Raw genomic sequence first — 18,215 nt, 5'->3', positions numbered from 1 at the left:
TAACAGTAACCTTGTTTTCAGTGGGACTGACTTCCATATACATGTGCTTAGAATTGCAGTAGCCTGATTGCCTTACGGCAGGGGTTACCAGCACAGTACGCTCCTTAGGATGTGGACTACGCTTCTTGTCATTACTAACCATTGGCCATGCTGGCTGGTCCTCATGGGAATCGGAGTCCTGCAAATTCTGGAAGGCACTGGCTTGGCTGTCCCAGCCTAAATAAATAAATAAATAAATAAATACATTTTTATTTATACCCCACCCTCCCTGGCCAAGACTGGGCTCAGGGCAGCTGACACCAAATATAAATACAGTAAAAACATTAAAAACAAACAAACAAACAAACAAAAAACAAACAAACAGTTGATTAAAATATAAGTTGGAATACAGTTTAAAATGCAGCCTCGTTTTAGTGGTAGCCCATAGATCAAAGCCATAAGGGGAGAAAACGTCAAATATTCAACGGGGCCAACTATCCATGCTGGGCCAGCAAAAAGAACCGAAGGAAAATTTATATCTCATATAAGGGCTTCCATTAAAAAAGTGTGGGGGGGCGGGGGGGGGGGCAAAGGGCAGGCGAAACAGCTCTGTCTTGAAGGCCCTGCAGAAAGATGTCAAATTCTGCAGGGCCCTGGTCTCCTGCAGTAGGGTGTTCCACCAGGCCGGGGCCAGAGCTGAAAAGGCTCTGGCCCTGGTTGACAGCTTCATAGTCTAGTAAAGAGTGTTTGGCAGTGTTAGGAACTCAGATATATAAGCTAGGTGCCAAATGGCTCCCTCAACCAAGTTGTCAAAACGGAACGTCTTTAGAATTCTATCCGCTGTATTTCATCTTCACAACTGGAGTGAATTTCTGGAACCAAAATGTTTTTTCTGTGCAGCCTGAGTAGGAGCAGTCACTATTAAGAAAAACAGTTTGGAAGAGGCCAATATGTATGTGGATTTTCCCTGGATCAAGTGTCTTTTCTTAAGTTCTCAAAGCTTTTAACGTAGCTCACGGTTGTCATCTGAACTAGCTTGATGTTCAAAGTTCATGAATTGCCTCCCAGCACGTTTACGAGCACAATTCAAAGTGTTGTTGCTGACCTTTAAAGCCCTAAACAGCCTCGGGTCCAGTATACCTGAAGGAGCATCTCCACCCCCATCTTTCGGCACAGACACTGAGGTCCAGTGCCTAGGGCCTTCTGGCGGTTCCCTCGCTGCGAGAAGTGAGGCTACAGAGAACCAGGCAGAGGGCCTTCTCGGTAGTGGCACCCGCCCTGTGGAACGCCCTCCCATCAGATGTCCAGGAAATAAGCAGCTATTTTACTTTTTAAAAGACAACTGAAGGCACCCCTGTTTAGAGAAGTTTTTAATGTTTGATGCTGTATTGTTTTTAATATTCACTTGGAAGCCGCCCAGAGTGGCTGAGGAAACCCAGCCAGATGGGCGGGGTATAAATAATAAATTATTACTATTATATTGTATAACTGAGAATCAATCACAGTCAGTCCATCTTTAAAAAATAAGATTTTAGAGCCATCTTGCCCCGAAATGGCAACTAGACATAACGTTGGTTTAAGGAGCCATTTGGAGCTTAGCTTTAGTTTCTAACACTGACCTGGAGATGTTGGGGATTGTACCTCCAATTTTTTTTAGCCCTTGGCTTAGAAGAGACAGTCTACGTGGCTCCTCCTTATGCCTGCTCTGTACATCTCCAGTTTCTCCTGCTTTTTGTTTCTTTCTGAGCACCCTCTCCTGTGGCAGCTTTCCTGAGCAGCTGGACTTTACAGCTGGCTTGACAGCCAGGAAATGTTGCCTGCACATTCCGGCCTTGCCCGCACCGCCATCTGTTCCTTGGCATTCAAAGCTGCCGGTTAACCTTGTTGTATCTGGTTCAGGAATCACCAAATCAGTCCCGAGAACATTGCAAACGAATTGAGAGCTTGGCATCTGAAAGCCAAGGCAACCAAAGCCAAATTGGGCAAAGACCTTGAGCGCCATCCCCTGATATATGAAAGCGCTGGATTTCCCAGAGGCTCTTGGCCCAGAAGAGCTCACCACACATATTTTGTTTTTTAAAGCCAGTGGAATCAAAGTATTCTCAGCCATGCTTGCTTTTTCAGACCCATCAGCATGATGGATTCACAAACCATAACTACTACTACTACTTCTTCTTCTTCTTCTTCTTCTTCTTCTTCTTCTTCTTCTTCTTCTTCTTCTTCTTCTTCTTCTTCTTCTATCACTTGTAGCCGAGTAAGATTGTCTTCCTAAACAGGGTTTTATCAGTGAGTCCATAAGTGACTGTGGAGGCCAATTTTGGATCCATACGTCCTTCCACACTGGAGACATAGGTTTCAGGGTGGGAGTTGATCACGGTGTGGATTTGCCAAGTGTGTCTTCCTCTTAGCACATTTCTCCCTTGCGTCCTGAGTTCGAGTGTCTTCAAAACCCATGGCACCTTTGGTAAAGGCTGTTCTCCAACTGGAGCGCTCGCAGGCCAGTGTTTCCCAGTTGGTAGTGTTTATACTACATTTTTAAAGATTTCCCTTGAGAGAGTCTTTAAACCTCTTTTGTTGACCACCAGCATTATGCTTTCCATTTTTAAGTTCGGAAGAGAGTAGCTGCTTTGGAAGACGATAATCAGCCATCCCCTCAACATGACCAGTCCAACGAACATTGGTATGCCAACATATAGAACTGGAAACAAGAATTTGTCACTTGATTCCCACCCACCCCGTACATATTTTTCTTTGTTTGTAAGCAGTTTTGGATGGGTTTTGCCTGGAAAAGCAGATGGGGGTTATCTCCACTGTCTTGCGGGTTCTCTTTGGGGGAAGAAACAGCTAAGGAGTAAACCCTACACAAATTGGAGTTCGGTGCACAAACTCGTTGGGGTTGAGGTCTCTACAGTCATCCCAGTGTCTGCTGGGATGGGGCTCAGGACCCCCTGAAAAGCTTGAGGGGGCAGAGGAGTCCTGGTGGGATGTTGCCTCGGGCTGCGTTACATGAGGAGACGCCAGTGCGAATGTTGCGTCAGGTAGAGGCAAGGCTGGTCTCTGCTCCCTTGGAATACAGTGGTACCTCGGGTTAAGTACTTAATTCGTTCTGGAGGTCCGTTCTTAACCTGAAACTGTACTTAACCTGAAGCAGCACTTTAGCTAATGGGGCCTCCCGCTGCCGCCGCGCGATATCTGTTCTCATCCGGAAGCAAAGTTCTTAACCCGAGGTACTATTTCTGAGTTAGCAGAATCTGTAACCTGAAGCGTATGTAAACCGAGGTACCACTGTATCAGCACCTGCAATTCCTAATAAAGAAGCCTCTGGCTTTTTTTTTTAAAAAAAGTTATTTTAAACATTTTTTTCCAATTCATTATATATATATATATCACTGCTCTTTTCTTTCAACATGCTGGAGACGCACTCCTGCTGTATGTCATGCCTGTTTTGCCTGGCTAGAAATCTAATAGTGCATCTTCCTTACCTTGGTGGTGGGTAGAGAGAGAGAGATGGAATGAACATTCATAGGTCCACCCACTTTTCCCACTGACCTTGCCCTCCCCTGGTACACAGCTCTCAAAAGGAAACAGATGCCCCCACCTCTGTCACAAGTGATGGTTGTTTGATCCAGAAAGACCTTTCTACTCAAAGCCTTTTCTCGAGGCCTGGCTGGACTCGGGGAGCAGGGCGCTCGGCTCGTATAACTCAGCTCTTTTTAAATAGCCTACTGGCTTTCTCTTCGGTACAGTTAATGAAGTATAAAGCATGAGGTTGGCAGGGTTTTCTTGGAAATATAGCTGCGATTAGGGAGCCTGAGTGAGCAACACTGATTTTAATGCATAACTACATTAGTGTAATTCTTGGCAACCGCCGCTTACTTAACCTCTTCATTCCTTTAGGATTTATAAGGCACATTAATCACAGGCCTTCGCCTTCTCCTCTGTGCATAGACTGTAGGTTATTATTTAAGCTTTCCAACCAAAGAAATTGGAACGTTTTAGAACAGGGCTTCCCCGAAAGTGACAGGGATGAGGTGTTAGAAAAATTGCCAGTTTGTTTTTACTGCTCCTCTGCCTTTGATGGTGGCCTGATGCTTAAATGTGAACCTTTTCTAAAAGAAAATACTGACAGGATTCCTTGTCTCATGTACTTAATCCAGCCTTCACTGGGACCCAAAAACTTTTCTCTCTGTATATATACAAAGTTTCCGATTAACCATAGTTTCTGCTTTGTCCAAACCAGGAAACAATGGTGACCAGATTTGGAACAAGCCAGGATATTAAACCAACTTCCAAGCTGTTGGGTTGAATGTCCTGGTTTGCTCCAAAGCTGGTAATTATAGTTCCCTGGTTCAGATGAAATGTGAATTGTGGTTAATTAATTAGAGGTTTCTGGGTTTAATTGCTGCTCACAGCAATGGGAGGAGTGAAGGGGCTGCATTCATGGCCATGCTTTGGCTTAATTAGTAAGGATATGATTGCCAGAACATGTCCTGGATGTGAATAAGATTATACAAGTGCACAACATTTTGCTCCAGAAGCATATGTACCATGTTACGTTCAGCTGAACCCTTTTTGCTCCACGTTACAGCTCACAAAATATCCCTTTTGTGAGTTTGAAGTAGAATGCCTCTGTGCACAGCTCCAATTGGCTGGTGTCCATGACGTCAAACACCCACCTCCCCTCCATTGCAGGAGCAGTTTTACGACCCTCAAATAAGCATTGTTTTTACTGCAGTTTCAGTGCAATCAAGATCTCGGTGCATATGCAATTGTTAGGGAAAGGAATGGTCTGACAGCATGGGAGAGAGTCATTGGCTTGTATTTCTTCCACTTACATTGTAATGTTGTGAGGAGGATGGTGAAAATTCTGCTATAATAATAATAATAATAATAATAATAATAATAATAATAATAGTAATAATAATTTATACCCTGCCTATCTGGTTGGGTTTCCCCAGCCACTCTGGGCGGCTTCCAACAAAACACTAAAATACAATAACCTATTAAAGATTAAAAGCTTCCCTAAACAGGGCTGCCTTTAGATGTCTTCTAAAAGTTTGGTAGTTATTTTTCTCTTTGACATCTGGTGGGAGGGCTTTCCACAGGGCGGGTGCCACTACCGAGAAGGCTCTCTGCCTGGTTCCCTGTAAATTGGCTTCTCACAGCGAGGGAACTGCCAGAAGGCCCTCAGGGCTAGACCTCAGTGTTCGGGCAGAACGATGGAGGTGGAGACGCTTCTTCAGGTATACTGGACCGAGGCCGTTTAGGGCTTTATAGGTCAGCACCAACACTTTGAATTGTGCTCAGAAACGTATTGGGAGCCAGTGTAGGTCTTTCAAGACCGGTGTTATATGGTCTTGGCGGCCGCTCCCAGTCACCAGTCTAGCTGCCGCATTCTGTGGCTCCTTTATATATAATCATGCAATAATAAAGCGTTAATTATCCAAAATGCTTATATTTAGGTTTGCTGTCTCTCTCTCTCTCTCTCTCTCCCCATCTACTGTAGTGATTCAGTTTCTGGCTGGTAAGGGGATTAGGGAGAGTTAGTCCCAAACTGGACAGGGGAGATGCTGGGGATTGAACTTGAGACATTCTGCATTCAAAGCAGATGCTCTATCGCTGAGCTACGGCCCTTTCCCATCAGTGCTGCCCAACAGGGAAGATGAAGGAACTGACTGGCCAATAGGACGTGAGCGCCACGAAAGTACCAGCTGTGCTTTCTCTCACCGCAGCAGAAGAACATGCTGTACAGATGGTTATTCTGCTATTCCATTGCACTCAAGGGTCCCAAAGCACATCTCTCTTTAGAGATTGGCAATAAAAGGTTGCAGGCCCAGCTCTGGGTTGATTTTACCTATTGGTTTTAGAGAGAGGAAGCATTGCTTTAATTACTGCTCAAAGCTGAATTCAGCTCCTCTTCCGCCACTTCCAAATATGACCCCCCTTTTTTATTATGACAACAAGAGAGGCATTATGTTCAATTAGTCGGCTCGAAATAAACATTGACCAGGTGGTATTTGAATGGAAGTCTCTGTTGAAAAAGCATCAGATTGAACGCACCAGCTTTTTCCACACTTGTGCTAAGGATTGGGCAAATTTGTTTGTTTGTTTTTGGGGTTTATGTCCCCGCCGTTTGTCACAAGATCCCAGCAATAAATAAATGAAAACACGTTTTTAAAATGGCAGCGTAGGACATATCAACAGCTTGTTAGTTCAGAAAACAACAGCCGACCCACTAAGTTGAAAATGCTTCTAAGTTTTTAGCTGATACCTAAACCTGACTATCTTCTTGACTCATTTCACTCTGGGTTGAGAATTGGGTGATAATTGGCCTCAGCTGCCCTGGTGGCTGAAGTTCTTTGGGCAGTGGTTCTCAAACATTTTTCTTCGGACCACACTTTTAGAATAAATATTTGCCCATGCCACACCAAATTTTCATTGGAAAACTAAAGGAAAGAACTCCAAGCTGTGTTTTTTTCTTTACTTTAAAAACAAAACAACAGATAGAGGACAACTAATTTATAATATGATCATGGGGCATCAAAAAAGTATAAAACAATGCAGCTACGTAAGAACACGTATTATCCCCAAAATAGAATTATAAATGAGCCTTTTACATATGTACCTTAAGTATTTATACAAACTCATTGAGAGGTTTATGCTTGCTTTTGCCAGGTAATCTCATTTATATTAGATCTGTTTTGAGACAAATAAACTCTCGTCTCCTCACCAGTACAAATAAGCCTTTCTCTCTTTCTGAATGTTCATATTTGTCAGAACTGAAAATCCCTCTTCACAGTATGTCATAGAGAACTGCAGAACAACAGCCAATGTTCTTGAAGAGAGGCATGGATATTGTTTCTGGTGGTATATTCCTACTGCACTGAAATGCTCAAATGTTTCTTTGATTGTACTCAAACCTTCTTGCCATACTTGCCACCCTCTCCTGCCTCACCTGCTTGACATGCCACACCTTTTGAGAACCACTGTCTTTGAGTCAGAGGAAGTGTGACCCTATTGATTCTCCTAGATATCTCAGTTGACCATGGTATCTGCCTAGCTCAGTGGTGGCCAAACGTGGCCCTCCAGCTGTTTTTGGACTACAACTCCCATCATCCCTAGCTAACAGGACCGGTGGTCAGGGATAATGGGAATTGTAGTCCCCAAACAGCTGGAGGGCCAAGTCTGGCCACAGCTTGTCTTTGTGAGTTGGGGCTTGGAGACACCATGGAATTACTCCTACTTGGTTCCAGAGGGTGTGTGCCCTGACCCATGTGGGGTGCCCTAGGGCATGCCTTTGTCCCCAATGCTATTTAATTAATATCTCTATAAAATCATGGGGGGGTGTCATTAGGAGATTTTGGGGCAAGGCGTCACCAGTATGCTGATAATGGCCACCTCTATTCCTTGGTATCATCTAAATCATGAGATGCCATGTATGTGCCTTTATGCTACTACTGTGACAGAATCCTAACAAACCTCTTTGGATAGCTGATTCTCAGGTCTAGGAATTGTGTACCTGTCCTGGAAGGAAATGGATTCTTTCTGAAGGAGCAGGTGCATCTTTTCGGGATGCTCCTTAGTCCATCTCCATCCCTAGTGGCTCAGGTGATTGTAGTCATTTAGTTGTGTCCGACTCTTCGTGACCCCATGGACCAGAGCACGCCAGACACTTCTGTCTCCCACTGCCTCCCGCAGTTTGGTCAAACTAATGTTGGTAGCTTCAAGAACACTATCCAACCATCTCATCCTCTGTCGTCCCCTCATCCTTGTGCCCTCCATCTTTCCCAACATCAGGGTCTTTTCCAGGGAGTCTTCTCTTCTCACAAGGCGGCCAAAGTATTGGAGCCTCAGCTTCAGGATCTGTCCTTCCAGTGAGTACTCAGGGCTGATTTCCTTCAGAATGGATAGGTTTGATCTTCTTGCAGTCCATGGGACTCTCAAGAGTCTCCTCTAGCACTGTAGTCACCTTGGAGGGCTCATTACAGACTCAGTGCATCCATTGTGACTCTCCTTGGACTAGGAGAGCCTTGCCATAGTAGTTGCACCCGATTTGGCAGATCTGCACTGGCTGCCTATTAGCTACGTTCAAGTTTTTGGTGATGGCATTTAAAGCCCTAAACAACTTGGGACCAGGAGACCCCTTCCCCCAGTACAAACCAAGGCGATTTTTTGAAATTCTCTGAGGAGACCCCGCTGTTCATTCCCCAAGTGTTACTTGTTGACAGCATGGGCACATGTCTTCTTAGTGATAGCTCCCACCCGCTGCAGTGCCCGCCTTTGGGGAATTAATAAGGTGGCGTCAGTAATGACCTTTAAACACCTCTTAAAAGCTTTCCTAGACCTCAACTCTTTAATTCTCCATTTTGAACTTTGCTCAGCTGTCTCCGCAATACTTTATGCAGTTCTGTTCTGGTTCTATCCAGTTTTTCGAAACTTTGTTTGCATTTCTGTTGTTTTTATGGAAATCATTTAGGGATTTTTTTTTACAAAGTAGTGTAGGATTTTAACAAATAAGCAAGGTAACAAATAACTTCCAGAGAGGCTGCATTCCACATCCAGAGTGCTTTTGTGATACCTGTGACCTAGATCTTCCTCTGCATTTTTGACCTTCACACATTCTTTGTTTGTGCTGTTCGTTTCTCAGTTCATATGGGGTGAGATTGGCCATAATCTGGATTATGAACATTGGCCTGTGGCCGTCTGGTTGTTCTCGCATTGCAGGTGTGAGGCTGGGATGACCCTGGACCCTAAAGGCTATGAAAGTTATGGAACATTTTGCATGCTAAAGTTGAAAACATTTAGTGGTAACGAATAACCACTTTGGTATGATTCTTTTCCTTGGTGTGATTTTTTAAAGGAACCGCTTTAGGCTATGTGAACGGCATGAATATCATATTATAGATTTGCCCAATCAAATCAAATAAAAAAACAACCCCTTGGTCAATTTTAACCTGTCAGATACTGTCTAATAGTTGACTAGTGTTCAATTCTTTGATTGATTAGAAGAGTTAAAGGGAGAAAATGACTTTTATTAAAACAGTTGTCTTTCAGAAGATTCTAAAAGGTTTACAGAGCCTTGAACAAGTGATTCCTTCTCTCCACAGCAAAGACAATGGATTCAGCAGTAGCAGTGGTTGGAAAAAAAAAGTTATTTGGGGTAGGTAGGGCAAAACCCATAGGTGAAAGTAGCAGTTCAGAGCTTCCTTCCATATTCCCCAAATCCCTTCGATCCTGAGCTGTTTCATGATGATGATGACTATATTTTTACCCCACCCATCTGGCTGGGTTTGCCCAGCTGCTCTGGGCAGGTTACAGAATATATAAAACATAATAAAGCATCAAACCTTTAAAACATCCCAATACAGGGCTGCCTTCAGATGTCTTCTAAAAGTTACATAGTTCTTGACTTCTGAAGGAAGGGCGCCACTACCAAGAAGGCCTTTTGCCTGGTTCCCTGTAACTTTGCTTCTCCCAGTGAGGCAAACCACCGGGAGATCCTCAGAGCTGGACTTCAGTGTCTGGGCTGGACGATGGGGTGGAGATTCTCCTTCAGGTGTAAAGGACTGAGGCTGTTTAGGGCTTTAAAGGTCAGCACCAACACTTTGAGTTGTGCTTGGAAACGTACTGGGAGCCAATAGACCAAAGAGGATCTTGGAGTGAAAATGGTCACTGTCAGTGGTGGCCAAGTGCTTTTGCTTCTGCCACCTCAACCATGGGCCCTGTCAAAGAAAAATGTTGGGGTAAGGAGTGCCACTTCCCTCTTGCTCTCTGAAATTGCTGCTCACTTCATCTGAATCTAACAGGTATTTACCAGCTCCATCTGGTACGCAGGCTGAGACCCTACCTGCCCGCAGACTGTCTGCCCAGAGTGGTGCATGCTCTAGTTAGCTCCCGCTTGGACTACTGCAATGCGCTCTACGTGGGGCTACCTTTGAAGGTGACCCGGAAACTACAACTAATCCAGAATGCAGCAGCTACACTGGTGACTGGGAGTGGCCACCGAGACCATATAACACAGGTCCTGAAAGATCTTCATGGGTTCCCAGTACGTTTCCAAGCACAATTCAAAGTGTTGGTGTTGACCTTTAAAGCCCTAAACGGCCTCGGCCCAGTATACCCGATGGAGCATCTCCACCCCCCATTGTTTAGCCCGGATACTGAGGTCCAGCCCCCAGGGCCTTCTGGTGGTTCCCTCCCTGTGAGAAGTGAGGTTACAGGGAACCAGGCAGAGGGCCTTCTCGGTAGTGGCGCCTGCCCTGTGGAACGCCCTCCCAGCAGATGTCAAGACAATAAACAACTGTTTTACTTTTAAAAGACATCTGAAGGCGGCCCTGTTTAGGGAAGTTTTTAATGTCTGATGCTGTATTGTTTTTAATATTTGGTTGGAAGCCGCCCAGAGTGGCTGGGGAGACCCAGTCAGATGGGCGGGGAAGAAACAATAAATAATAATAATAATAATAATAATAATAATAATAATAATAATTATTATTATTATTATTATTATTATTAATGTTCTCGTTTGCCTTGCCAGTGAGCATGCTGTGAGTTTGCTTCCTTCTTCCTCCTGAACCCCGTGTCACAGTTCCTGTTCAAATAGTCCTGCAGCTACAGCGCATAGCCAATAGGAGGTGCTGGATGCTGTGGCTTAATCCATAGATCATAGGAAAGCTGAGTTGGAAGGGTCCCTGAGGATCATCTAGTTGTACCCCCTGCGATGCAGGAATATGCAGTTGGCCCATACGGGGGTCGAAACTGCGACATTGATGTTATCAGCCCCACATTCTCACCAACTGAACTATCCACCAGATTAATTGGCAAAGAGCAAGTCCTTTGGGGTGAGATGTAGGGCCAGGAGGGGGGCTGTCTTGAGATGAGGGGTGTGTGCCTTTGCGAGACCCTCTCTCCTACAAGGCTGGCCATTAAGCAACCCCAGTGTTCAGGCAAAAACCCAGGTTGGAATAGTCATAGAATCATAGAATCATAGAGTTGGAAGAGACCACAAGGGCCATCGAGTCCAACCCCCTGCCAAGCAGGAAACACCATCAGAGCACTCCTGAAATATGGTTGTCAAGCCTCTGCTTAAAGACCTCCAAAGAAGGAGACTCCACCACACTCCTTGGCAGCAAATTCCACTGTCAATCAGCTCTTACTGTCAGGAAGTTCTTCCTAATGTTTAGGTGGAATCTTCTTTCTTGTAGTTTGGATCCATTGCTCCGTGTCCGCTTCTCTGGAGCAGCAGAAAACAACCTTTCTCCCTCCTCTATGTGACATCCTTTTATATATTTGAACATGGCTATCATATCACCCTTTAACCGCCTCTTCTCCAGGCTAAACATGCCCAGCTCCCTTAGCCGTTCCTCATACTCAACAGTGGGCGGTTGATGGGCCGGTTGACAATACAGTGTAACCTTGGGTTAAGAACTTAATTCGTTCTGGAGGTACGTTCTTAACCTGAAACTGTTCTTAACCTGAGGTACCACTTTAGCTAATGGGGCCTCCTGCTGCCGCCACACAATTTCTGTTCTCATCCTGAAGCAAAGTTCTTAACCCGAGGTACTATTTCTGGGTTAGCAGAGTCTGTCACCTGAAGCGTCTGTAACCTGGAGCGTCTGTAACCCGAGGTACCACTGTATTTGTCCGAGACCAGTATCCTATCCATATACAGTGGTACCTCGGGATGCAAACGGGATCTGTTTCGGAGACCGGTTCACATCCTGAACGGAACACAAGACGCGACGGCGCGTGCGCGGATTGGGTTTCGCCACTTCTGCGCATGCGCGTGACATCATTTTGAGCTCCTGCGCATGCGCGAGCGACAAAACCTGGAAGTAACGCGCTCTGTTACTTCTGGGTTGCCCTGGAGTGCAACTCGAACGCTTAACCCGAAGCACATTCAACCCAAAGTATGACTGTATTGTCCATAATCCTTGAAAAGTCAGGATGCAACATCAAAGCATAGCATTTTCAAGTATAGCATTCCAATGCGGTTTTTTGTTCCTAACCAGATCGCCTGCCACCAAGACCAAAGGCTCTGCCGTCTTAACTTAAACGGAGGAAGGTGAACGGAATCGGTGCCTCTCACCAGGTACAGGTTCTTAGCATCTTTTACTCTCTGTGGTGGGACTTTGGCGAGAGAGGAGACGAGAGCCCTGCTGCGGGAAATGTTGGCAGCCTCCACCCCCCATTGCTTGTAACAGAAGCAAACACTGGACACAGTGGAGATTGTTGGATGAAACCTGGCAGACTCTCAGCTTTTGGGTGGCTGCCCTCTTTTCTATGCTGCCAAGAGACATGCCTTCCATTTTAGAAACAAACTATCTGGCAAAATAAATCTTGTTTCAGACCCGCTCAGAGGGCTGGAGGCTCCGGGAAAAGATAGATAGCTGTATTTTGAAACTTGTTGCTATTTTGGAACCATTGTGACAAGCCATTTTAGGATTGTTGGCGCTTCTAAATTTATGAGTTCTGGCTGCATCCCTGCCTCCCATTCTGGATCCCTGTGGCATGACAAGATTATCAGCGCTGCCGATTGGACATCTCTGCCCAGTGGATCCATCAGCTCATGTTTTGGCGTCAGTAGCGTGATGGCGAGTTGGACCAGGATTCAACCGCCCACCCCCAGGAAGCTTATGGGGAGCAGAGGGCAGTGCCATAGCTTGTGGGGGCACAGAGGTTGTTGTCCCATATAGGGATCTGTTGGACTTTATAGGGAATAAACCCAGACTGAAACCAATGGAAGATATAAGGAGCCAAGTTACGGATTGGTTACAATACCACCAGCTACACGATATGTTAAAATTAAAAAATGGGTTCTTACGATACAATAATCTTTATTGTCATTGTCCCATACAGAACAACGAAATTGGAAAAATCTACACCAGACATTCAAAACCAACAAGCCTGCTATCCCAGCCTGTTTAGCCCTCTAAAAACTCTGATACCCCAAAATTAAATACAGTATACTCCCATAGAGACTACCTTACACTGCGCTTAAAACCAAAATCGCATTTGAATAGAAACTGTTTCTCAGGCGGCTTAGTCCTAGTCTTTATAACCCTGTACCTTCTTCCAGAAGGCAGAAGCTGAAAGAGATAATTTCCGGGGTGCGCACTATCATGCACTATCTCTGCAGCTTTCTTATGGCACCTGGAAGAATAGATTTGATCCAAGGTGGGAAGAGTGCACCCAATTATTCTCTCTGCATTCTTTACTTCTTGGACCAAACCTCACTATTTGAAAGAGAATTATTACAGAATATGGATAAACACTGGTCTAAAATGTATAATTTTTTGCTAGAATGGGGAAAAAAAGACGAGCTACTGAAAGCTCCAGTGACACACTGGGCAATAGATATAGGACACAACATAGACTTAAACCTCTGGGAGAAATTTTGGAAAAATGATTTGAAATTTGCTGCGTTTTACACGTTGAAAGAGAATTCTATGAAAATGATTCACAGATGGTACTTAACTCAGAGTTTGTTGGCTAAGATATATAGAACAGAATCAGATATATGTTGAAAATGTAAAGGAATGGAGGGAACATTTTTTCATATGTGGTGGACATGTAAAAAGGTAAAAAAAACCCCAAACAAACGGGGAGATGATCTACAATGAGTTGAAAAAAATATTTAGAATATCTTTCCCCCAAAGACTGGAGTCGTTCCTGTTGGGAATAGTTAGACAGAACTTCCTGGGTGTCCAGAAAATGTATTTATGTATGCAACAATGGCAGCTCGAATTTCGTTAGCACAAAACTGGAAAGTGACGGAGGTCCCAGGCAAGGAGGATTGGCAACTTAAGATGTTAGAATATGCAGAACTAGCAGGTTTAACACATAGAATAAGAGAGCAAGAAGAATACAAGCAAGGTGGAAAATATTTATTGAGTAGATGGAAAATAACTGTATGCAGCTGAAAACTCTGGCAGTATTAAGATCAAAACTTCAACAGAGTAATTCATATTTGAGTGGTGGAAGAGTGGAGAACTGATTAAAATGGTTAAAGTAAAAAAATGCAGGAATGATAAGCAAAATGAACCATGGAAGGAGAAGGATGGAAGTCACTGGATATATAAAACTATGTAAAATGTTTAATTTGAGATGTAAAATTGAAAATTCAATAAAAATTATTTATATGTATATAAAAAAAGGTTGTTGTCCTGGGTGCAAAATTGTTAGGGGTGCAAAATTTCAACAACCAGTGCTTCCTCAGTACAGCTGCATGCTTCCATTGCTGGGCTCTGTTGAAAACGACTTCTCCATGTGAACCAGGAAGTGACCTCTGCAGACAATGGAACAACTCTTCTTTTCTGTGGATACGGACACTGAACGTGCATCCACACTCTGTCTGTTTTCCTCCATCCACACGGGCCTGGGCACTAGCAACCTGTGCTACACCACTGGTGGTGGGCTTGGGAGAACTTCGGTGCCCTGGCAGGGATCACCATCAAGGATTTCTGCACTGGGCAGATGAGACCTTGAGCGAGCCTTCTAAATTTTCACGATGGCAGCGTGGCATCACTCTGGGGCACTGTGAGCAATTCAAATGGGCAGCTCTTAGTGGAGCAGGTGTAAATCTGCAATCTTAAACACCAGTGACAGGGAACCTGTTTTCTTCCAGACGTTGCTTGGCTCCCACTTCACATCTTCTCTGTCCATTGGTCATGCTGGCTGGGGGATGATGGCGATGGGAGTCCAGCAACAGCCATGGTTCCTCATCCCTCCACCGTAAATGCCAGTGACATCCAGGAGGAGAGATGCATAAGATTGCACTGAGGAGTACCTGAGCAGCGTAACAAAAGCACAGCAGCATCTTCCAATCTAAAAATAGATTAAAATGCCTGGGCGAATATAAAAGGGCTTTGAGAAAGGATGGAGCGCCTGACAAGTCTCCCAGAGGAGCAGGTTCCGCCTTCTGAGGAGCAGGCAGTGCCATCGAAAAGGCTCTTTCTTGCTTTCGCTCTGCCCCTTTTTGTAAATTAAAAGGAATATTCTGAAAGGACCCTCTTCCTTCGCACACCAGCTCCTCAATATGGGCTAGGACAATAGAAGCTGCCCGTTATTTCTTTAATTAAATAATAACAACCTGCACTGAGGCGTTTCCTGCAAAGTTTGGGAAAATGGGAGGCAGGGATTTGCAGGGTGCTTTGTTCTTTGGGATGTGTGTGTGTGATTTCTGGCGTCTCTCCAATGTCACCTGGGGAATGCCGGCTTTTTTGTTCAGAACTCCCCGAAACAGCTGTGCCTCCGCTGTTTCTGGAGAGGCACAATAGCTTCGGAAGTTGTGCCATTCTGCATGGCGTATGCACCAGTTTCTTCTCTGCCAGTCGTTTCCGCTGGTTAAATTCGCTTGGCAGGCTTTTGGGGTGCTGTGAAACAGAGAACATGGCGGCTAGACTGCTTGCATGGGCAAACTACTACCACCAATAATAATAATAATAATAATAATTTTTATATATATATCGCGCTCTTCCCGGTTCAAAAACTGGGCTCAGAGCAGCTAACAACAAATTTAAAACACTTTAAAACACTTAATTATAAAAGCAGCAAAAAATACAGTATAAAAACACGAATAACAATAAAATTCAAAAATCAATTAGATAATCCCCAGGGCTAGCTGGCTGAATTGGTCCTACTTGGGCCAGCGAGGAGGCCAGGGGAGAATTAGCTGTGGGGTCTCAGAGCAGGTGATCCTCATAAAAGGGGAGGGGGAGGGAAGAGAAGGGAAATAAAAGATCAGGCTGGATTCAAATTAAAGGCCAGGTGGAATAGCTCTGTCTTACAGGCCTGACGGAAGGAGGTTAAATCCTGAAGGGCCCTGGTCTCATGGGGCAGAGCATTCCGCCAGGTCGGAGCCATCACTGAGAAGGCCCTTGCCCTGGTGGAGGATAATATGACTTCCTTAGGGACCGGGACCTCTAAACTATTCATTACAACATCTTGTCTGTGGGATCTGCACTGAGTGCCAATCTGCTTACCTTCTGTAGCTTCAGACCAGGTTACTGGGGGTGGGGTGGGGTTCCCTCTTAAAGTCCCTATAATATCAGAAGCCTGCTCCCACAGCAGTTCAGAAGATGGCTTTTGTTTTGTGGAACAGCATCCCTATTAAGAAGAGACGTTTTTGTTCCAATGAGGGTTTTTTAAATAGTTGGGCGATTTTTTAAAAATTTAATTTCTAGGTTTCTAACCTGGGTGTTTATTTGTGTTGCTTTTCAAACCCTTTAGTTGTTGTGTGCTTGTAAATTGCCTTGAGACTTGATGTGAAAGATGATTAGTTCATAATAATAAAAGTTACGAACTCTGCATTGACAAAAGCCGGGTGAAACCTGCCTCTGTGAAAAAGCTATTACCTGCCTCCCTGTACTGTCAACTACATTGCTGTGGGTACATTTTTAGTGCCTGGAGTAATAAGGATCTTGAATATATTTTATATTGCGATTTTACCGTATTTTTTGCTCCATAGGGCGCACCGGACTATAGGGCGTACCTAGTTTTTATTCCCCCACCCCACCCCAAAGAGCAAAGAAGCCAAGACAGTCTGCAGGAGCAGCCCAATCAGGCACCAGGAGGAAGTGAATCAGCAACCTGATTGGCCAGTTCCTGCAGTCCATTCAGGCTCCAGGAGGGGAGTTGAATCAGCCAATCACACGGGACCCATTGTGTAAATAATGTATATATAGCCAGAGGTTTTGGTGGAAAGCACACACTCACTGTTTACCTTGAGCTGAAATAAAGAGCATGAAATCAACACTCAACTCCAAGTATATTTCACAAGCACCCAATCCTGAGAGCTTGCAGTCGTGTCTTCTAATGGCATGCTTGCAACAAGAGCTGTGCTAGAATGTCAGCACGCTTCTTGGGCTGCTCAATGAAAGGCATGTTTCGGATGGCTTCACCTGCTTGGCTTTTCGCTGTTTTGTGCTGTGATGATCTTCAGCAGTGGAAGCACAAGTGCAAAAGCAGAGGACGCTGGGAAAAGGTAGCCAGGTGGCATTTACTGCTTCTGAAAAGGCTGTTCCGCATGTTACACAGCAACCAATAAGACTTGGCAGAGTCCTCGCTGTGCTGGAAGCCCCAGCCGATCCTGAATTGTATTTTCAAATAGCTTTTTGTTACAGCTACAGATAGGTAGCTGTGTTGGTCTGCCATAGTCAAAACAAAATAAAAAAATTCCTTCCAGTAGCACCTTAAAGACCAACTAAGTTAGTTCTTGGTATGAGCTTTCGTGTGTGTATCTGAAGAAGTGTGCATGCACACGAAAGCTCATACCAAGAACTAACTTAGTTGGTCTTTAAGGTGCTACTGGAAGGAATTTTTTTATTTTCTTTTTGTTACATTCACACACCTCACTGTTTTACGCCATCCTTCCTCAGCGTAATGCTCTTCAGCTGCTGCTGAGCTACACTCCCCCCCCCCCCCGCTGGCTGGGGGTGAGGGGAGTTGGAAGTCCAAAACATCTGGTGGGTTGGGAAAGGGCTTGGACTACTGCAATGAGCTCTACGTGGGGCTACCTTTGAAGGTGACCCGGAAACTGCGGGTCCAGAATGCGGCAGCTAGACTGGTGACTGGGAGTGGCTGCCGAGAATACACAACATCGGCCCTGAGAGATCTGCATTGGCTACCAATACGTTTCCGAGCACAATTCAAAGTGTTGGTGCTGACCTTTAAAGCCCTAAATGGCCTCGGTCCTGTATACCTGAAAGAGCGTCTCCACCCCCATCATTCAGCCTGGACGCTGAGATCCAGCACCGAGGGCCTTCTGGCGGTTCCCTCATTGCAAGAAGTGAGGTTACAGGGAACCAGGCAGAGGGCCTTCTCGGTAGTGGCGCCTGCCCTGTGGAATGCCCTCCCTTCAGATGAGAAGGAAATAAGCAGCTATCCTATCTTTAAAAGACATCTGAAGGCAGCCCTGTTTAGGGAAGTTTTTAATATTTAATACTATACTGTTTTTAACTCTTGATTGGAAGCCGCCCAGAGTGGCTGGGGAAACACAGCCAGATGGGCTGGGTATAAATAATAAATTATTATTATTATTATTGTTGTTGTTGTTGTTGTTGTTGTTGTTGTTGTTGTTATTATTTGTGCAATTCGTAAATCGGTCCTTGGCGCAGCATCAAGCCTGGCTTCCTGGTTCCGTGACGTTCCTGGAAGAGCCTGGGCAGGCATTCACCCCATCTGTATTTGTGATATTCCATAATTTTGGTATGTTTCTTAACCTTAAGAGGCTGGACAGG

At 44.9% G+C, this 18,215-nt stretch overlaps 1 protein-coding gene across 6 annotated transcripts in view; it reads left to right on the top strand.

The window, feature by feature from the left end:
• CCDC85A (coiled-coil domain containing 85A) overlaps positions 1-18,215 on the top strand; it is a 150,789-nt gene that overhangs the window by 25,309 nt on the left and 107,265 nt on the right. For 2 of the 6 annotated variants that reach the window (XM_081904174.1, XM_081904175.1), the window contains exon 3: positions 11,988-12,067. The exons of the other annotated variants lie outside the window; for them this stretch is intronic. In XM_081904174.1, the coding sequence (XP_081760300.1) occupies positions 11,988-12,025 (38 nt within the window). In that variant the 3' untranslated portion in view covers positions 12,026-12,067. The remainder of the gene's footprint in view (positions 1-11,987; positions 12,068-18,215) is intronic. 6 annotated transcript variants of the gene reach the window in all.

The sequence above is a fragment of the Podarcis melisellensis genome (assembly GCF_964234715.1).
Source record: "Podarcis melisellensis genome assembly, chromosome: 3".
In the NCBI taxonomy this organism is placed as follows: Eukaryota; Metazoa; Chordata; class Lepidosauria; order Squamata; family Lacertidae; genus Podarcis; species Podarcis melisellensis.
Note: the sequence above shows the minus strand (reverse complement) of the source record. Positions and strands in the feature narration are given on the sequence as shown.